Genomic DNA, 22233 nt, shown 5'->3' on the forward strand with positions numbered 1-22233 from the left:
TGTACACAGATCAAGAGGCAGTTGTTTGAACAGAACAAGGGCATATTGCCTGGTTTAAAGTCAAGAAAGGTGTGTATCAGGGTTCTGTCTTTTCACCATACTTATTCAATCTGTATGCTGAGCAAATAATCTGAGAAGCTGGACTACATGAAGAAGAACAGGGCATCAGGATTGGGGAGGAAGACTCATTAACAGCCTGCATTATGCAGATGACACAACCTTGCTTGCTGAAAGTGAAGAGGACTTGAAGTACTTACTGATGAAGATCAAAGACTACAGCCTTCAGTATGGATTGCACCTCAACATAAAGAAAACAAAAATCCTCACAACTGGACCAATAAGCAACATCATGATCAATGGAGAAAAGACTTAAGCTGTCAAGAATTTCCTTTTACTTGGATCCACAATCAATGCCCATGGAAGCAGCAGTCAAGAAATCAAGACACATTGCTTTGGGCAAATCTGCTGCAAAGGATCTCTTTAAAGTGTTAAAAGCAAAGATGTCACTTTAAGGACTAAAGTGCATCTGACCCAAGCCATGGTGTTTTCAATTGTCTCATATGCATGTAAAAGCTGGACAGTGAATAGGAAGACTGAAGAATTGATGCCTTTGAATTATGGTATTGGCCAAGAATAGCAAATATACTACGGACTGTCAGAAGAACAAACATTTGTCTTGGAAGCAGTATGGCCAGAATGCTTCTTAGAAACAAAGATGGCAAGACTTCGTTTCACATATTTTGGACATGTTATCAAGAGGGACTAGTCCCTTGTGAAGGCCATCATGCTTGGTAAAGTAGGGGGTCAGTGAAAAAGAGGAAGACTCTCATTGAGGGTCTTTTTTTGGCTTATGTGCTAGGCACCATTCGAAGTGCTTTATATATTTTTTGAATCCTCATACAACTCTGTTATGGGCTGAATTGTGTTCCCCAAAAATGTGTATCAACTTGGCTAGGCCATGATTCCTGTTATTGTGTGGCTGTCCTCCACTTTTTGATTTGATAATCCTACATATTGTAAATCCTAACCTCTAAGACATCAATGAGGCAGGATTAGAGGCAGTTATGTTAATGAGGCAAGACTCAGTCTACAGGATTAGGTTGCATCTTGAGTCAATCCCTTGAGATATAAAAAAGAGAATCAAGCAGAGAGAGGTGGGACTTCATTACCACCAAGTAAGAGCCAGGAGGGGAGGATGTCCTTTGGACTTGGGGTCCCTGTGCTGAGAAGCTCGTAGACCAGGGAAAGATTGATAGGCTGACGACAAAGGCCTTCCCCCAGAGCCAACAGAGACAGAAGGCCTCACCTTGGAAAATGGCACACTGAATTTAGACTTCTAGTCTTCTCATCTGTGAGAGAATAAATTTCTGTTTGTTAAAGCCATCCACTTGTGGTATTCCTGTTATATAGTAGCACTAGATAAACTGAGACAAACCCTAAGGAGGTTATCTCTGTTTAACAGATATAGCACATGATCTAGCAGTGGATGATGATGATGACGATGACTGTCTTAACCCAAGTTTGCTGCTACAAGAGAAATATCATGAGTGGATGGCTTCAACAAAGCGAAGTTTATTCTCTTACAGTCCAGTAGGCTAGAGTCCAAATTCAGGGTGCTAGCTCTGTGGGCTCTGGAGGAAGGTCCTTGTCATCAGTCTTTCCTTGGTCTGGGAGCATCTCGGCGCAGGAACCTCAGGTTTAAAGGACGTGCTTTGCTCTCAGCACTGCTTTCTTGGTGGTATGAGGTCCCCACACTCTGCTAGCTTCCCTTTCCTTTTATCTCTTGAGAGAGAAAAGTGGTGCAGGCCACACCCTGGGGAAACTCCCTTTATATTGGATCAGAGATGTGACCTGGTAAGGGTGTTACAATTCCACCCTAATCCTCTTTAACATAAAATTACAATCACAAAACGGAGGACAACCACAGACTATTGGGAATCATGGCCTAACCAAGTTAATACACACATTTTTGGGGGGACATAATTCAATCCATGACAATGACAAATACTTATACAGCACTCAGTATAAGCTAGGCACCATTCAAAATGCTTTATAGATTCTCTGAATCCTCATACGACCCTAAGGAGGTTGTTATCCCTAGTTTGCAGATAAGGACACTGAAGGACATAGTAGCTGCTAAGTAAATATTTGGTGACTGAAATAAACGAATTATCATCAATCATTTAATTTTCTTTTTGCCCTTAATAACTCATTCTTTCCTATTCCTGAACTTCTTTTATAGTTAGTGTTATGAATTTGCTCTTCAAAACTGGCAGAATCATTACTACAAAGAAGAACAGAACACTCTGATTAATATAATTATACTCTAAATCAAACCATTAGAACAGAAACTGTTTGGATTTGTGGACAATCTCAATGACCATGACTCCAGAGTCCATTTCCCTACCAGAGTTGTCTGCCTCTACCAAAAACATAAATAAGGAAATACAAATACCACCTGTTTTCCTGTAGGAACATCAATGGATTATGAGTTCATGATTAAAACAAATATAAATTATGACAAACCATAGGAAATTGCTGTTTCTGAAGATCAAAAATGGTCAAATATCAACAGTTTCATATGGCTCGACCTAACAGATTCGGCCACATTTTAATGCCGTGTGACCACAGGATTTAATTTTTAAGCTAAGGGTGAATAAAAGATGGCTGCAGTTGCTGGAATTTACCCAGGAAGGTGGGGAGTATATGAATATAATCATGTCTGTTAACCCAAGTTTGCCAAAGCTGCTACACAAGGTAAAAAAAAAAAAAAAATTAACCAAACCAGTTGCTGCCGAGTCTATTCCGACTCATGGCAACCCCATGAGTAGAACTGCACTGCACAGGGTTTTTTCAAAGGCTGATTTTTCAGAGTGAGATTGCCGGGCCTTTCTTCTGATATACATGGTAAATGCCCAGAAAATAACTGTAGAAGTGTGCTTGCTAGAAAATAATAAACAAGGAGGCTATAGTAAACCCATCTTGGATTAATTTTGCATCCAACTGGACCAACCTTTATTGAATGCAATGAGTCAGCCACCTTCACTGTAAGAGACCCATATGCGTGAACCAGCCACATATATGAGGCAGAGCAAAACAGAGCGAACAAATAAGTAATTCTCACTGACACTAGAAAATCTGAGTAAGCATCCTTTATGCCAAGTTCTTTGTTGTTCTGCAACTCATTTGCACTCATGTGCTCTGTGACAGTAAGGGTCTGGCAGAGGGAAGTTTTGGCATTAGTCTTCCATTTGTACGTATAATCCCCAATCCTCCATAAATTGCGTGAGATAGCTTTCATTTTCTTCCAGTCGCTTGTCTGGAGCCTGCTCCTCATGCAGCCTGGACAAAAGGCCCTCCTCCGTGAGCCCACCACACTCAGAATGCTCACATTTCTCAGACTCATGTTCAAAGTCAGATAATGGAGGCATACACAGCCTGCCAGTCTGAGGGTCCCAGTCCACCAGTGTTGTCAATGGCTCTTCCTCTGGCCCCTCCTCAGTGTCTGTGGGCTCCTGCATTGGGTGGTCTAAGTCTTTGAGCTGGGGAACACATGGATACAATAATGTCTGTTGGACCAAGTTTGCCAAAGGGGCCTCTTGCTCAAATAGTTTTCCTTGTATGCACATGTCCTCCTGCAAGTTAAGCTCTTGGTCTTCAGGCCCCACAGAAAAGTCAGCAATTCTTACATTATATTCATATTCTATGACCGTTTCATCTGTGGCTCTTGTTCTGCTGCGTGACTCATGTTGGGTGACAGAAGTACCATTTGTGTTTTCCCCCAAGTCACAGAAAATTTCCATGAAATGTGAAGCATACCCTAAGTGTTTCACCTCGTCTTCTGCCTGATGAGGCTCCTGGTCCTTGCTGGGCTCAGTATCGTTAAGGTCAGATACATCACTGCTTTTTTCCATTGAACTTACATCCTTATGAGAAATTTTAGAATCATCCAGAATATTGAGGGTGATAAGGTTAATCACATTTTTTTCAGCAGGTACAAAGAATCTTCTGTCAAATTCATTTTCATAGATCAAAATCTATAGAGAAAGAAGAGAATGCTTTTCACCTTTTCACTTTACAGAGACATTAAAAACAGCAGCTAAGTAGAATTTATACTGTCACCAGCTAAAGATCTACACTGACCAATTCATGCAAGTGAAAGTTATGCTTGGACTAATACAGAAAACCTCACTCACCAGGAGGCAAGAAACGCAAGACACACAAAATACGTAAGTGAAAAGTGGTTCACTGGGTGAGTATTTATCCAGCTGAGGACCAGGGTTGACCACCGCCCCTCTTCTCACTGGCCGAGTGAGTGCAGGCAAGTCACTTAATTTTCCTGAGCTTTAGTTTTATTCTTCTGTAAAAAGCAGAATCTATGCCATGTGAGAAGTGGCAAAGACCAAGCGAGACAGTTTGTGAAATCGCTTGGTTATTTACAGTTTACCATGTACCCATTGTGGTTACCTGGGCTCCCAGCCCTTTTCTGAGCAGTGGTTACTGTGGACATGTAATGAGGGTGAGCACAAACACGGTGTGTAAAACAGGGACATCAGCACAGCAGTACAGATGGTTTTACTTATTCCCCCCTACATCATTCTAAACACTCCATAATTAGGCCTGAAAGGGAAATTCACCTGCCAGGTCATGGCAGACAAGAAACTCTAAAAAAAACATGTCAGGGGAAACATGGAAGGTGTCTATTACCCAAGAGGGTGTCAAAGGTACCTATTATCCAAGAGTATCAATTATGAGTTATGTTACAATCCTGTCTACTCTACAACGTAATTCCATTTAACATTACAAAATAAGACCTTCGGCCTCATTCTTTTATAAAATTTTTAGTTTCAGAAAGGCACATGTGGGCAATGCTCCTGTGGATTTTCCTCCCAGGAATTTCCCCCTGTGCCATTCAGAAGCTAACACTGAAATCCAAACGCAGGCAGAAAAATAGAAAAACTGAACTAACAGGTACAAAGCTATATGTTGTGTACACATGAACACATATTGTAATAATCTCCCAAAGAACTAATTTTTATTATTAAAGTGTGCTCAGTCCTAAACCCTTCAGTAGATGGTTGGGAAGCACTGGCTTTTTTGCATCTTCTTGCGGCCCCATATTCGTTACGTGTTTCCATTCCTTGTCTTTCATCTCCAGCCCGACATCCCACTCTCTTCTTTCAGAGTCTTGTCATCTCTCCCCTGGACAACTGCTGCAGTCTCCTAATGGTTTTTCTTGTTTCTAGTCTTATTCTCCTTAAAAATATCCTGGCCCTGTTATCCACTTGCATCTAAAACACAATACTATGACACTCTCAGCATAAAATCCTACGGTGATTTTTCCTTGCCAACAGAATGAAGCCCAAGTTCCTTAGAATAAGGCCCAGTCCTCCCTTTACCTGGCCCTAGCCCCACCTCTCCAATCTCATTCCACAGCTCCTACTCAGGGACCTCATGGCTCAACAACATGATGTGGTTTCTTACCTACCTCACACTCTTTCATTCCTGCTGTTTCTCCTGCCTGCAGTTAAGTGCCCTAACTCTTACTTTTCCTGATTAAGTCCTGGGATGAACTTCTCTTGATTGCCCATGTGGGATTTCAGGGTTCTCCCCTACAGACCCAGAATCCTCAGTGCATGATTCCATCTTAGCTGTTCACATAGTATGAAGTCACATCTAGACTTGATCGTTTAGAAGGACAGGGATCATGACTTAATTCATCTCAGTACCCCCAGGACCTAGAATAATCCAATCATTTAATATAAATTCTTGGTCAAAGCTAAGGAACCGTTATCTCTGATTATGTGAGTGAGCTAATCCAGAGCAGAAAGTGTTTTTTCACTCATCATCAATTTAACTGTACATTCAAATGGAACTGCATCTGTTCTAGAAGCTCCCTCTATGTCCTCCTGAAGGTGTGTTGTTATAATAATGACTCCTGCCACACCAAGCACTCACCAAATTTTGTGGGTGTTTCTCTTTGCCAACATGGATGTATCTGTACATGGAGTAGCCCATCACAGAAAAAATAAACATGGTAACAGATATGGGCAAAACATAGCAGAAGATGATTTTAACCTTCAACGCCAACGTCTGATCTGTAAAAAAGAAACGTGTGGGATCACCTTTTGGATGAGTTCCTATGCAAATTCAGAACCATTCTCACACTAGATGGCTGGATTTTCTAGGTAGAGTTGGAGGTTGGTAGGTGTGTAGGGGGGTGGCTGGGCCAGGGTGCACTGAGGATGGCAGTAACTCCCACCCAGGTCCTGCTCATGATGAGTAAGAGCCCATACACAAATGAAAAGGTCCAGTGGATAGTCTGATGAAAACCAGCCCAGGCCCACCGTTGATCAGATTACGGTTGATGGCGATAGCTCATCACGATTAACTTATATCTGCTATAAGCTCTGGTGCCAGACTGGGCAGTAGACAAAAAAGTGGCTTTGACATAAATGACAAGAGTCCTAAGGTATTCTTCACACACTAATAAAATCAGCAACAGTGTATGGGAGCAGCTTAATCCATGCCAACATCGAAAGCTCTTGATGCCTGGGCCCCAGAGAAAGCAGCAAAGTCACTAAAGGGTTCAAGACTGGAGGCAGAAGTGTCATGGAAGGTGAGGACAGTCAACAATAGCTGGTGGGAAAAGTCTAGGTATGAGATCCTACCTCAGGCTCTTCTATCCTGAACAATTTCTGAAGGGTACGCACAATGGTGCCCTGCGGGTGTTGCTGGTGAACTTAGGCTACAACTCAGTTCAGTCCTCTTAACACAATCACTGTCCTGGCCCTGAGCTTGCTGTAGTTACAAAGAGCCATGACAGCAAGGGCTGATGCCACCTAGTGTACATGAGCACATGTTGGCTGCAATACGCCTAATAAGACTGTATCTGTATTTTAAGGTTTGGGGGACTGTGGAAAGCAGACACACTTTTCAAAGAGTAGTCCTAAAAGAGGCAATACTGATGACAAAAAATGCAGGCCCTCCTCACTGTCTTGAAAGGTATTTCAAGTGGTCTAACAGCTGGGGCATCAAGGGAAAGGGCTAAACCAGACACATGATGCCTGGTTATTTTTGTTACCTTTCCTAGCCTAGTGAGAAAGGCAGCTGCATCTGCTTACTGGGGAATATTTAATTTAAACTGCACTTTAGTTCTGCCAACTGCTTAAATGTTTTCTACTGGAGGTTCATTCCTACCATCTGGCCACTGACCAAGCTGAGAGTATACAAAGCACTTTTCCAAAAACAAAAATGATCTCTTCAGTGTGCTTTGTTTTTGCCTTTTGCTTGTTTGTCATTTTCTTTTTATTTGACATATGGTAGAGAATCCTTGGAAACCCTGGTGGTGCAGTGGTTAGGTGCTACGGCTGCTAACTAAAGGGTTGGAAGTTCGAATCCACCAGGTGCACCTTGGAAACTCTATGGGGCAGTTCTATTCTGTCCTAGAGGGTTGCTATGAGTCAGAATCGACGGCACTAGGTTTGGTTTTTTGGTTTTGGTAGAGAATCCTTAATTTTAAAGGAAAATATAGGACTGTCATGGATTGTATTGTGTCCCCCCAAAATTTGTGTTGTAAATCCTAAGCCCTACCCCTGTGGTTGTAATCCCATTTGAGAATGAGTTTTCTTTGTTATGTTAAGAAGCCATATCATATCAGTGTAGGGTGGGTTTTAAGCCAATCACGTTTGAGATACAGAAAGAGCAGATGAGGACAGAAGAGCAAGCAAGATGGGGGAAGACAGATGCCATGCCACAGGACAATCACCAAGGAGCCAGGGAATGGAAGCTGAAGAGACAAGGACCTTCCTCCAGCGCCAACAGAGAGACAAAGGCTTCCCCTACAGCCAGTGCCCTGAATTCAGACTTCTAGCCTTCTAAACTATGAGATAGTAAATTTCTGTTTGTTACAGCCACCAGAGATGGATTACCCACTAAGTAAAGTACTGCACAGGCTTACTTGTGCTTACTTTTTAATCCGTAGTGCACGGTTTCACCACATCTGTGAACCCATTAGAAATTGTGTACTACGGATTAGTAAGTAAACACAAGTAAGCCCGTGTGTACCTTGCTTACTGGTTAATCTGCTCCTGAAAGCCACCTACTTGTGGTATTTCTATTACAGCAGCACTGGATAACTAAGACAGAGATTCAAAAAATAAGACTTTTCACTTTACATAAACCCAAAAACCCATTGCTGTCGAGTCAATTCTGACTCACAGCGACCGTTTAGGACAGAGTAGAAACTGCCCCATAGAGTTTCCAAGAAGTACCTGGTGGATTTGAACTGCTGACCTTTCGGTTAGCAGCTGTAGCTCTTAACCACTACGCCACCAGAGTTTCCTCACCTTATGTATGTGAACGCAAAATTCCCTTGCCATTCTTTGGGATGGTTTCATCTTAAAATGTGGGAGTGGTGTGGGATGAGGAAAGTGAGGGTATACCTCCATTCCTATCCCACAGTCCGTGATGTGGACTGAGGCCCGGGGTTAACGGTTATGAGCATTTGTCTCTAGACCAGCATGTTTGGAAGAGAGAAACAGAAGGGTAATGGGTCAAGAGCCACTCGATGAAATCAATCTTTATGATTTATTTTCCTTTCAGGTCTCAGGTTTTGCATTGAGGTTCCTTTTACCCTGGGGGAAGAAAAGATTAAACAAATGCCATACTCTCAGCCCTATGTCTCCTAAGAGGAATAAGAGTATCTTCAGCCACAGTTCTTCCTGGCAACCAAGCTCTGGAAAAGTGAGAAAGGGACAAATAAAAGGAGAGAGGAACAGCTGTAAGCGTAAGGAACAAATTACTGATCTTGCTGGTCCCAGACCCCGACCCAGCCAGTCAGTGGTATCTAAATACAACTTGCAGTGCTTGTAATTGCATTCCAGAGGAGAGCAAAAGATTCTGTTCATAAGTGTCTTTAAGGTAATGCTTGGTTTCTAGCAATATAATGGTCTGATGTTCTTGAAGGCCACAAGAATTTCTGCTGGCTGGAATGATTATGATTTTAAAGAAGAAAAAGGATGTGTCTAGAAGTTCTTAACTGTTATTTCCTGAGGCAGGAAGCTGTGAAATGGTGGGAGGCTTGTTGGTGGGAGACTCCAGAGCTGGGACTCAGAGTTCCGTGTGTGTGTGTGTCTGTGTGTGTGTGTGTGTGTGTGTGTGTGTGTGTGTGACTGAAAGAGAGGCAGACAGACAGACACAGAGAGAAAACTCCTTCACATTCCCTAAGGAGTCCCTGAGTGGCACAAAGGGTTAAGCACTTCTCCTAACTGAAAGGTTGGCAGTTCGAATCTACCTGGAGGTGTCTTGAAACAAAGGCCTGGTGATCTGTTTCCAAAAGGTCACAACCTTGAAAACTCTACAGAACACAGTTCTACTCTGTAACATATGGAGTTGATATGAGTCAGAATTCACTTGATGGCAATTGGGTTTTTTTGGTTTAACATTCCCCAGGCTCAATAGCAGAGTCACAGCTACTCAAAGCATTTCTGGTGATGACGGCTGTTTCTGCCTTTGCCTCAACCTGCGTCTGTCAGATATGGATTTGTCAAACCTTGTCCAGACTGCCATACTTCTTTCTAGTTTTATCAGATTTCATCAGACCAGCTCACATTTTTAAAACTTACCTTTCAAAGTACTGATACAGAGCTCCTCCGAAGGCGGAGTGAGGCGAGGAGGCCCGGGGACGAGGGACTCCACGAGGATGCAGTACAGAGTGTCCGGCTCCAGCCAGGGAAGCACCAAGGAGTGGCTGGTCACACACTGTGACCACTAGGTCAGGGAATTGCAAACAGCAGTTAGAGCCCATGACTTCGGGTACCACCCCAAACAAACAACTCTAGAAGGAAACCCAAGACTAACACATGATTAGATCACTTACTGTAACTTCAACTTTCTTTTCAGGAACACCTTTAAAATACCCTTTTCCTTTAGCTCAGTAAAGTATGGCCCAGAACTGAATGGAAACAACTCTGAAACCTGCGAGAGCCAGAACTGGACAGGGCTGTCTTCTTTTTTAGGTCTCACAAGTTTTCCACCTCTGGCAGCGTGCGATCTTACCACTTTTACTCGTTTTAATGGAAAATATTTGAGTTTTCCTTCCCTGACAGGTTTCTACCTTATGCAGGTTCCGGCTTTCACAGGTTTAACTATAATAACATATCGATGAATGTTCTTATTGAACTCTGACCTCTCTTTTGCTAACATTTATTTTTTTCCTTCTTGGAAAGTGACCAACAGATGTTATGCTAGGAAAAACCCTTCATCGAAGAGAAGAAGGTCATCGCACCACACTCCAACAGCAACATCACACTGTGCTAACAGAGTTTCTATAAAGACAATCTGAAGGCAGTTCTTCACATTTTCTGCACATTAGTTTCAACTCTATCTTGTACCACATCTTCCCAGATTCACGTGCAGAGAATCAAAGCATCAGGGTTGCTTGTTCCAGCATAAACTACAAAAAGTGATGCCCCATTCAGCTTCAGGCTTACCGTTCTGTTTGATTTGGTATTGTGCACAGACACGTTATACTGCAAAGTGGGGTATATTTGTTGCATGGAAACAGAACCTTCTTCTGGATTTCTCTTCCACTTCTCTGGAGCCATCAGAACTACTGAAATGGACTTCTCATCACTAGTCAAAGCAACTGCTGGTGGGCCAATTTGTGCTTCAAAACACAGACAAAAAACAAAAAAACAAGCCTGTTGCTCTCAAGCCAATTCCAACTCATAAAGACACTGTAGGACAGAGTAGAACTACCCCATAGGGTTTCCGAGGAGTGCCTGGTGGATTCAAACCTCCGACCTTTTGGTTAGCAACTGTGCCTCCCAGGGCGCCTTCTGCTTAAGGGCGGGGGAGGGGGAGAGGAGGTTAATAGTATGTTTTTATGTTCAGATGTAAAAATCACCTTAGATAAAACCAAAATATAATCCTTCTGGGACCAAAGTCCTAAAACCTACCCTCTTACAAGAGATGCCTCAGACTGCTTGAGGGTAGACCAGGTTATGCCAAATCTTGAAACAATCATTTCATAACACCCCAACACTCAGGATGTTAAAACAGCAAATTGAAGTGTTATATTTACTGACTTCCTAATCACACAGATGAATAGTACTTGATAGTGATACAGTGAAAGATCTTCGTAACACTCCTGTGACTTGAAAAGTTGGTGGTAAGTAACACTGATATGATTCAAAAAAAAAAAAAAGTCATATTAGTGTTACTTACCACCAACTTTTCAAGTCACAGGAGTGTTACGAAGATCTTATATGATTTTACAGGTATAAAAATCAGACATGGAGAAATAAAGACCCAATAAAGACCTATGGAGAAGTGTTTGGAATGATCCAGAACGGAAGTCAGGGAACTTTTACCATAAACGGCCAGACAGTAAACATTTTAGGCTTTGCAGGTCATCTGATCTCTACCACAACTACTCAACTCTGTTTTCAGTACAGAAACAGCCACAGAAAAAATGTAAACGATGAGCATGGCTGTGTTCCAATAAAACTTTATTTGTGGACACTAAGAACTGAATTTCATCGAATTTTCATGTGTCACAAAATATTCTTCTTCTTTTGATTTTTTAGTGGAGATGAAGTTAATGTACCATAAAATTAACCATTTTAAAGTGAACGATTCAGCGGCATTTAGTATATTCACAGTGTTATACAACCACGACTTTTATCTAATTCCAAAATATTTTCATCACCCCATAAGGCCACCTCATACCCATTAAGCAGTTATTCCCCATTTCCCTCATGCCCTGGTAACCACCAATCTGCCTTCCGTCTCTATGGAGTTACCTACTCTGGATATTTTGTATAAATGAAACCACATAACGTGAGCTTTTGTGTCTAGCTTCTTTCAGGAGGCATAATATTTTAGAGGTTCATCCACACTGTAGCCTGTGACAGTACTTCATGCCTTTTTATGGGTGAATACTACTCCATTGTACGTGTATAACACAATTTGTTTATCCATTGATGTGTGTGTGTGTGTATTATACATTTAAAAATATAAAATTCTTTCTTAGCGTTTGGGCTACAGAAAAACAGGAAGAGGAAGAGGGAGGGCTGGATTTGGCCTCAAGATTGTTGTCTGCCCAGTTATTTGCTGACCTCTGATCTAAAAGGGCATCAGGGAAAGTCTCCAGGACTCCAGAAGGGCCTATGAAGTTCATTATGATGGTCCTGAATAATAGGTCTTCCATGGCTGAGTCAGCCACAGATCAAGGGATGGCAAAATTAAAACAGCAAACACCAGGAAAATGCTGCCTTAATTCTAGAAATTGCATCATTACACTACCATGTTTACAAAGAGAAGAGACTTAGTTTGAGGACTGGGGCAATCTTTAATTAGTCTTGTGGACATATATCAATAGTTTATAAACCCACAATATTAAAACAATCTGTTAGTTGCTCCTCAAATTACACAGCTCCACCGAATAGTAAGACAAAATCCAAATCTGATATTATGGGCATCTAACATCAATTTTGATGTGTCTTGCATACTTTGGACGTGTTGTCAGGAGTCTCAATCCCTGGAGAAGGACATCAAGCTTGGCAGGGTACAGGGTCAGCAGAAAAGAGGAAGACCCTCAATGAGGTAGACTGACACACTGGCTGCAACAATGGGCTCAAGCGTTAACGATTGTAAGGATGGCGCAGGACTGGGCAGTGTTCTGTTCTTTTGTGCACAGGGTCGCTACGAGTCAGAACTGACTCGACAGCACCTAACAACAACATCAATTTTGGAACTGGGAGAGATCTTAGAGATCATTTAGGTAAATCTTTCATTCTAAAAATGAGACTGAGACCTAGCGAGGTGAGGCGCCTTGGCCTGGCCACTCAGCCAGCCGGTGCAGAATGGAGCCCAGCATAGTTCTTTGTCTCCTGGATGAGATGGTCGAGAGACTGGGACTGTTAAACCAGGAGGCCATATTTTCTTGATATGAACATATACTTACTTTCTAAATATGGGTAGAACCGTCCAGTTTCTGCCCATTTGGAACAATCTGTTTCCCACATGGCCTTCACGCGGGCATAATACTGGTGTTCGTAGTTCGAGGTTTCAGCTGAGAGATCACAGTACATCCTACTGATATTCCTGCACTCAGATTTATCTAGCCATTTCTTTTGTCCATATCTGCTAAGAAGGAAACTGTGAATTAATGAGATGTCTCCTGTGATTTACAATTAAATAAAAAAAAAAAAACAGTCATTACATAAAACTGAATGGAAGTTAAGACCTGCTCTTCAGAAAACAAAAGTGCCTGTCATTGAGATAAAAAAAAAATCTGTTTCTGCTGCTGGCAATTTTTTTCATTAGCTGTCAGGAACATGAGTCAGAGTTTCTGTAATCACCTTTCTTTTCTGTGAATTATAATGTGCATAGTACATTTTGAAAGCATCTATTCTATTTCTGTAAAGATTTTACATATTGTGGGATTAATTCTTCTGGAAATTATTACTTTTTTAGTCCATCACATATATTAAGGTCAGTTTGATGGGTTGTTTTAAGAAAAGCTAATCTTCCCCCGCCCCCCCCCACCCCCCGGCCCGGGAAAAACTTACTTTGGGATTCATACAAAATTTTAAAATCTGCTAGGCATCAAGAAGAGTTCTGGGGGAAAATTCACTGGGTTGCAGTATACACCAAAATCTACATTTTCAATAATTAGAGTGCTGCTGATGATGAAGCTATTGACTAGGTTGTTCATATCTATTATTCCATTCCTTTGTTAAAAACACAACAGCCATAGCAAATAGGAAGGGGGGGATATTTTAGCCCTTTTCACATGAAGAGTCTGACATATAGCTTAAGTGGCGTGTAATGAAACAGTCAAAGAGACACAGTCAGAATACAGAGTTTGTACAACAGAGAATTTGAGAACTTTATCTGAATGCAGGCTATTAGATGCTTTTATTTTGACTAATATTTCAGTGATTAATTGCTCCACTATCCTATGCCAGTACAAATCTTTCTGTCTATTGAAGTTTGTAAGAAGTTTTAATCAGGTTAGGGAATTTTCTCCATGGCTTTCAGCCTAGGCTTCTCCTAGGCCAGAGAGTTATGTAAGAAATATCCAAAGGCTCTGGCAAATAACTAATTCAGCCCAACATGAAGGGAATTGAGTTTTGTTAAATAATAACAACAGCAGCAGCAACAGCACCTCCCATTTGCTGAGTGACTACTACTTGTCTGGTGCTTTAAATTCAGTAATAATTCACAACAAGCCCAAGGAGTTGGGTACTACTATTATTCCCACTATCCGTATCAGGGCCATGCAGAGAGTAAGTGGTGGAGTCTTTCATTCCAAAGCCCATGTTCTGTCACGGTATGTACTGCCTCCTTAATCAAACGGATAACGTAAGAGAAGGAACTAGTCTATCAGACCACCATCTAAACATAATGACAGCTGATCAGATAGAAAACACAATGCATGTGAACAATGCAGCTAGTTTGTGCAGAGTACAAACTGGTTCTTGACCAAGAAGGATTAATTCAACAAGCATTTCTTGAGCACTACAACATGGCCATCATTCCACTTGGCTCTGCAGACATAGAGCACACACAATAGCCACAGAGCTCAGTTAAACAGAGAAGATGGAGAACCATATATTTGCGGTAAAATGTGATGAGGGTTAAACCAAACCAAACCAAACCAAACCAAACCCAGTGCCGTCGAGTTGATTCCGACTCATAGCGACCCTATAGGACAGAGTAGAACTGTCCCATAGAGTTTCCAAGGAGCGACTGGCGGATTTGAACTGCCGATGCTTTGGTTAGCAGCTGTAGCACTTAACCACTACTCCACCGGCTTTTCAGGCTAGGGGAAATACTAGGTGAATGCAGATGAAATGGACTCTTAAGGCCGCGCCAGGCAAAGGCCTTCAAAAAACAGTGGGGTTTAAGCTGAGAACATGAAGGATGAAAGTCTTAAGAATTAAACAAGAAAAGGAAGTAGTGTTTCAGAAAGAAGGAACAGCTTGGGTGAAGGACAGACACTTTGAAAAAACAGAGTTTTGGTGTGGCTGAACTGTGGAAGTGGGGCACGGCAGCAGCAGTCTGAAGTGGTAGGCAGAGGCAGAAGGAGGGCCATGCTAGGAGGTATGAAGCATATTAAAGGGATTTTAGCAGGGGTGTTGGGGGACAAGATCACAGACATGTTTTAGACAGCCAACACCTGTGGTAGTGTGGAGACTGTAATGGATAGAGATGAGGAATGGCAGCCCGGGGCACAGCGGAGAGGATACTGCAGTGGTCCAGGTGGAAGACAGAGGTGTCTTGGACAAGGATGGTGGCAGTGGAACTAATAAGGATAGGACAAAAATAAGAAATATTAGGAGACAGAACTTGGTAACTGAGCACACGTAAGAGACTGGGAGTCCCCGGGTAGTACAAATGGCTGATGCGCTTGGCTACTAATTGAAAGGTTAGTGGTTAGGGTCCATCCAGAGGCAGAAGGAAGGGAGGCCTGGCGATCTGCTTCTGAAAAATCAGCCATTGAAAACCCTGTGGAGCACAGTTCTACTCTGACACACGTGGGGTCACCATGAGTTGGAACAGGCTCGATGGGAGATTATGAAAATGAAGATGTTAACAATGACGCCTGTTTGTCTGGGCAGATAGGTGGAAGAGTGATACATTTACCAACATAAGAATACTGAAGAAGAGTGGGTTTGGGGAGTGGGGGTGGTGACTGGAGGAGGGAAGAATGAGTTCAGCTTTTGATATGTTGAGCTTGAGTTATGTAGAAAATATCCAAATTAAGTTGTCCAGCAGGCAGTGACACCCAGGAGAGGTGTGAGTGGGAGGCAGAGGTTTTAGAGTCAATGGCTTAAAACTGCTCATTAAATGCATAGGCGTGAATGAAGTTATCCATGGAAAGAAAGCAAAGCTTAGGATAAAACTTCAGAAGCATCAAGATTTAAAGGTTGGCGTGTAATGGACTGAACTGTGTCCCCACAAATGTATGTGTCAACTTGGTTAGGCCATGTGTGGTTGTCCTCCATTTTGTGATTTTCCTACGTGTTATAAATCATAATCTCTGCCTGTGGTTAAAAAGGATTAGGGTGGAATGTAACACTCTTGCTCAGGTCACATCCCTGATGCAATGTAAAGGGAGTTTCCCTGAGGTGTGGCCTGCATCACCTTTTATCTTACAAGAGATAAGAGGGAAGTAAGCAGAGAGTTGGGGATCCCATTCCACCAAGAAATCAGCACCGGGAGCACAGCGCATCTTTTGGACCCAGGGTCCCTGCACCTGAGAAACTCAGGGGAAGATTGAGTACAAGGACCTTACCCTAGAGTCGACAGAGAGAGAAAGCCTTACCCTGGAGCCAACGCCCTGAATTTGGACTTTAAGCCTACTTCACTGTGAGGAAATAAATTTCTCTTTGTTAAAGCTATCCACTGGTGGTATTTCTGTTACAGCAGCACTAGATGACCAAGACAGCTGGGTACACAGCAGACTTAGAAATAGCAGCTAAAGAGGAAAAAGAGGTGTCACAAATGTTAAGTAACAGTATATCTTGTGAAGGAAGAAATGCCAACTTTGTCAAGAATTGCCAAAGCTTAGGGATGCCTTCCCTTTTCAGAATACGGCAACAGATTTCTATAGTAGACCCTGAAAGTAAATATCTCCCATTTCGTTAGGTACCATACCTGCCAAAACATTAGAAATATAGTTAGAACTTGTTGGCCAAACTTTTCCATTTAAGTCATCACCATTGCCCAGGAGCTTTCAAACTTTTCTGACTGTGATCCACAGACAGAAATACATTTTACATTGTGATAAAGCTCATAAAATATACATATACCTAACATACTATAACAAAAGTTTTACAGTCCACAAACTTTATTACACGCCATGCACTCAGTTAATTTCCATTCTACTCCACACCATTCCATTAAAAATAATGCTGGTTTTGTCCCTTGAAATTGATCTCATGACTCATTGATGGGTCTTGATTTATGGTTTGAAAAATGTTGCCATAGCTTATCTGATCTTCCCTCCTCAAACTTCTTCACTCTGGGAGGGGCAGGGCAGCTTCCCATGGCAGATGCTGATGAAGGAAAATATGCTCTTTATTGCATTCAGTAAAAAACGCTTAGAAAGTCTGACAAGCTGATAGACCTAAGTCATTTAACAAGCATTATGCATGGCAAAAAGTCATGTGGTGTCCTCAGTGATCTCTGACTATTTTCTAGTAATAAGAGGAAACATTTACCAGGTGCCTATTATATGCTGGGATAGGTGCCTTGGGCTGACATACTTTATCTCGTTTGATTATCATTAACAACTCTAAGAGGTAGGTACCATTATTTTCATCCCATTTTACAGATGTGGAAACTGAGGCTCAGTGAGATTAAGGGATCCACTCAAGTTCACATGTCTAGTAAAAGGCATATCTAGGATTTGAACCAGGGTTCCCCGATATCAAACCCTGTGCTCTAAGTGCTACTCTATTATTTTCTGCATTAAGTTCATTTGCAGATATCATTTAAACGTTTGTTAAAATTCTGTCTTTTACTTGAAAATACGCTTCACTTAAAAGTATAAAAATATAGTATGTAACAGTCTGGCTCTGAACCCGGGGACGTCTGACTACAAACCTGAGCTGGGGCCCTCTGGCAGTGAAATCTGCCTCCCTGTGTTCCCACACAGCGTCCACATGTACGGACACGAAGAATGCCTACATGGCAAGCTTCTTTTTAAACATCCCTTTTTAAAAAGTTGCACAATTTAAATTATCTACTCTCACAGAGCAGTTCTAACTAGGTCTATGTGTTTTTTTACTCTTTCTGAATCACATAAACATATGAAGGACAGAGCAAGCTCTTTGCTCCACCTAATGGAAGAGGAGGTGAGGACATAATTGTGAGCTATTTCCACTGCAGTGATATCTTTTTTCCTACAACAGTCTCCTGAGAAACCTTGTGGAAACGAGAGTGACCTCTTATCTAAAGTGGTCACTGTGAATAGCAGCTGAAGCCTTTCACTGGGTTTAGTAGTCAGAATTCTTTTTTTTCCCCAAAGTAAAAAATTACTTTATTGTTTTTATAAACATGGCACATGTTTTTTCATTCAAACAATCAAAACGTTCAGAAAAATACAGTCAAGAGAGAAAAAAATCACTCTGAAACCCATCACCCTAAAACATTTGGTATTCATGATACTGGACATCTCGACATGCTTACATGTAGGGGGATGATCAGACAGCTGAAAAGATGGAGAAAAATGAGATTATAATACAGATGTGGTTTTAATGAAAGTATTAGACTTTACTTGATTTAAACTTTTTAAAAAAACTGAAGTGAAAAAAGTTTAATTAAAAAAAAGAAGTTGAAATTAAAGAAATTTCTGAAGTTCAGACATCTTGTCACAAGAGGTATCAGTTCTTAAATGATCTTTTAAATTAGGAAAACAGTTTATGAAAAATATTGAGTTTAGTTATTAAAACAATGAAACAGTCCCATTTTAGAGGACATCTAATAGTCTCTTGTTATGAAAACTAACACACTTCTATTTTCCCCCCACTTTCTGATTTTGTTAGATATACTACTGTTTAAATTCAAACATTTACATGGAGCTCTATAGCCATCTCCCATGTGTTTGTCAGTTTGTCATACTGTGGGGGCTTGCGTGTTGCTGTGATGCTGGAAGCTATGCCACCGGTATTCTGGTAGAGGGTCAGCGGAAAAGAGGAAGACCCTCAGCGAGATGGACTGACACAGTGGCTGCAACAATGGGCTCAAGCATAACTATTTTAAGAATGGTGCAGGACCAAGCAGTGTTTCGTTCTGTGGTACACAGGTCGCTATGAGTCAGAACTGACTCGATGGCACCTAACAACAACTATAGCCACAAGATGCATCACTGGTTAGTCTCAGTTCAGCATTTAGATGGATTCAAAGGATGTTACTAGTCATTCTGCCACAATTTTGTCAGTACTAAATTCTTCACTCGTGGTCGTCTTCACCTCGACAGCTAGATATCATTTTTAACCAGTAGCCTACCCCCCAAGGTTTCAAGGGAGTGACATTCCCTGAGTTCCCACCTGCTTGAAAATACATCCCTTGAATTTGATGAGTCTAAGGTCACACTTGTTTTTCCCTCATAAGTTGTTTTATCACTCTCTTCTATTATTGAGTGTTGCCAGACAGAAATCCCTCTCCTTCCCTACTTTTCCTCACTTGTATTCTGCTTTAGCTAGAAGGCCATGAAATTATTTCATTTTCTTAAAGTTCAATAACTTCACCAGGATATAGATTTCTACCGTTTTTATTAAAAATTTCTGGGCAAAGCATGCATTTATGATGTGCAACTTCAGATATCATTAGCTGCTTAATCATTACTAAGTGTATGATCTTGAGTAAGGGCTTAAATGTTCTCTCAAGAGTAAAATAAGGATAAACCTGTTGCTGTCGAGTTGATCCTGACTCATAGCGACCCTGCAGGACAGAGCAGAACCACTCCATACGGTTTCCAAGGAGTCGCTGCTAGATTTGAACTGCTGACTTCTGGTTAGCAGCTGTAGCTCACCATAGCTCTTAACCCCTGTGCCACCAGGGTGCCAAAAATAGGGGTAAAAATAGTAATTATCCCATAGGGTTGTTGGGACAATTGAGATAATCTATGTAAAGTATTTAAAACAGTGCCCAGCATACAATAGACACGCAATAAATGTAAACTAGTTTTTTATTATTATTATCATCACTGAAAAGTTTTCTTCTGTTATATTTTAAAATGTCTTTTTCTGTTCCATTTGTTTTTCCTAATCTATAATCCTTGTTTAGAATAATTTTTATCTTTGTCTACCATGTCTCTGGTTATGTTTTCAATCAGGTTTACTCTATTTTTTGGTATCTTATAATAGATTTTTCATCTCTAGATAATATTTTTTCCTAAGCTCTGCCCACTTGCTTTTAAAACAGTGTCTTTCCTGTCATTTCAGAATCTCTTTGAGCCTTACTTTTAGAGAGATAGTCTTGTTTATGGACTCTATAACTGTCATGAATTGAACTGTGTCCCCCCAACATATCTGTCAGCTTGGTTAGATCATGATTCCCTTGTATGATTGTCTACCATTTTACCTTCTGATGAGATTTCCCTATGTGTTGTAAATCCTATCACTATGACGTAGTAAGATGGATTAGTGGCGGTTATGCTGATGAGGTCTCCAAGATTAGATAGTATCTTAAGCCAATCTCTTTTGAGATATAAAAGAGAGAAGTGAGCAGAGAGTGGGGACCTCATACCACCAAGGAAGCAGTGCCAGAAGCAGAGCGTGTCCTTTGGACGTGAAGTTCCTGCACTGAGATGCTCCCATACCAAGGAAGACTGATGACAAGGACCTTCCTCCAGAGCCGACAGAGAGAGAAAGCCTTCCCCGGCACCCTGAATTCGGACTTCTAGCCTGCTGGACTGTGAGAGAATAAATTCTCTTTGTTAAAGCCATCCACTTGTGGTATTTCTGTTACAGCAGCACTAGATGACTAAGACAATAACTATGAAAAATTATTTGTCTAGATTCTTCTATTTCCATGGACAAGTTTTCAGGAACTTTTAGGTGTGACATTTTTGCCTCTTTTCCTCTTTCAGTAATTATAGATAGGTACCGTGCTGGTTTCTTTGAGATTATTACTCTTTGAATAGGGCCAGTTGTTTGTTCAATATTAGTCAAACGAGTATAGGAGTAAAAAAAAAAAAAAAATTAGGAGTAGGGGTCAGGTAATTTTTTTTTTTGCTCTCCACAGTTTTCATTTGTGTTTTTGTAAAAAGCCCCTCACCAAATCGGTCATTCTCTTCGCCTGGAAGCTTGCCTGCCTTTGGGTTTTGACCTGTAGGAGACTGATGTGGTTCATAACACAAGCATCAGGGCACAGGCTTTCTGGATTGCCTCCCAGTCATCGTCACCTCCTTTCTCTCACTCCAGGCTTCTCCCTGGGCTGTGACTATGCATCTATAATGGATATGTTATTTGATCCTGATTTCTCTTTCGCTCCCCCTTCTCTGACATTCTGCGGCACCAAACTGGGGTTCCATTTCAATTCTCAGTGGCAGAAATCCTTAAATTTCTACATCCTTAGATTGTTGGATATGCTTTCCTTTACTTGTAAAGTAAGTATTTACTTACTCCTACTGTTGAAGTTCTATACCAAACCAAACTCGTTGCTGTCAAGTCGATTCCAACTCATAGCTACCCTACAGGACAGAGTAGTAGTGCCCCACAGAGTTTCCAAAGAGTGCCTGGTGGATTCAAACTGCCTTTTGGTTAGCAGCTGTGGCTTTTAACCACTATGCCACCAGGGTTTCCACTGAAGTTCTAGAAGGTATATATTTGCTTTCATCTTCTGTGGTTGTTCTCCTTCAGCTCCCACGGTATTTGGCACATGTGTTTCATAGTTTGTGGTTTGGGGTGGTGGCCCTTTCCTTCATTTCTTTGAAGACAGACATTGTCTATCTGCTTTGCATTCTTTCTTGCTTGCAATGAGTTTTGAGAGAAAGATGAAAAGTAAAAATGCCCGTTTGCTGCTATCTTTAAAAGGAACAGCTAGCTGCACAGAAATCTGCACTCAGTTTCACTAAGTCTAAGAATGTCTGCAATTCCAGTAGGCTTAGAGGTTTTAGAGATGATGTGTTTTCTTGTTTGCTCATTCATAGCACAATGTTTTATATCAGACACTTATTTAATACCATAGATGGTTTATCTTCGCACACGTAACAGGAGTTGCAGTCTTGTGTTTATACATTAGCCGAAGGAAAAAGAACCAAAACTTACATGAAATACTGCACAGTATAAATAACTCCAACTGCTGTCAGGCCCTCTGGTGGATTCCACTGTAGGACGTTCTTCATATTTATGGACGAGAAAGTGATATTTTCAGGTTTAGGCAAGCCACCAGAGACACAAGGAACTGAAAAAGGAGTAGAAAGGAATTTACGTCTTAGTTGAAGAAAAGGAAAATATAACCCCTGTGGTAGCCAGTCTCCAGACATGGACCCCAATGAACCATGCTTTCTGGTATTCACACCCTTGTATATTCCCTCCCACACTGAACCTGAGCTGACCCTGTGACTCGCTTCAACCAACAGAATGTGGCAGAAATGGCCCTGGGACTTAGCTTTAAAACGGTCTGGTAGCCTCTACTTTTGCTCTTTTGGAAGCCCTGAGCTGCCATGTAAGAAACTGGGCTATTTTGCTGGAAAGATGACACAGACAG

The 22233-nt window shown here is 41.4% G+C and overlaps 1 protein-coding gene across 1 annotated transcript; it reads right to left on the bottom strand.

The window, feature by feature from the left end:
• Positions 1-2638: 2638 nt before the first annotated feature.
• On the bottom strand, positions 2639-21927 carry IL20RA (interleukin 20 receptor subunit alpha). The gene is made up of 6 exons (XM_010590048.3): positions 21792-21927; positions 12971-13149; positions 10494-10669; positions 9627-9771; positions 5959-6098; positions 2639-4037 (listed from the first exon to the last, which is right to left on the bottom strand). Exons 1-6 carry the CDS (start codon positions 21866-21868, stop codon positions 3240-3242), a joined length of 1515 nt encoding a protein of 504 aa, XP_010588350.3. The 5' UTR covers positions 21869-21927; the 3' UTR covers positions 2639-3239.
• Positions 21928-22233: the final 306 nt, after the last annotated feature.

The sequence above is a fragment of the Loxodonta africana genome, chromosome 1, assembly GCF_030014295.1.
Source record: "Loxodonta africana isolate mLoxAfr1 chromosome 1, mLoxAfr1.hap2, whole genome shotgun sequence".
Taxonomy (NCBI): domain Eukaryota; kingdom Metazoa; phylum Chordata; class Mammalia; order Proboscidea; family Elephantidae; genus Loxodonta; species Loxodonta africana.

What these genes read in the sequence shown, in the direction of transcription:
- IL20RA (XM_010590048.3), bottom strand. Translation starts at nt 21,868, where the DNA reads ATGAAGAACGTCCTACAGTGGAATCCACCAGAGGGCCTGACAGCAGTT. An exon ending in CTGTATCAGTACTTTGAAAG is followed by an intron (nt 6,099 to 9,626) that starts GTAAGTTTTAAA and finishes TCTTTTTTACAG; the next exon opens with ATCAGACGTTGGCGTTGAAG. An exon ending in AGAAACACCCACAAAATTTG is followed by an intron (nt 4,038 to 5,958) that starts GTGAGTGCTTGG and finishes CTTTCTCTATAG; the next exon opens with ATTTTGATCTATGAAAATGA.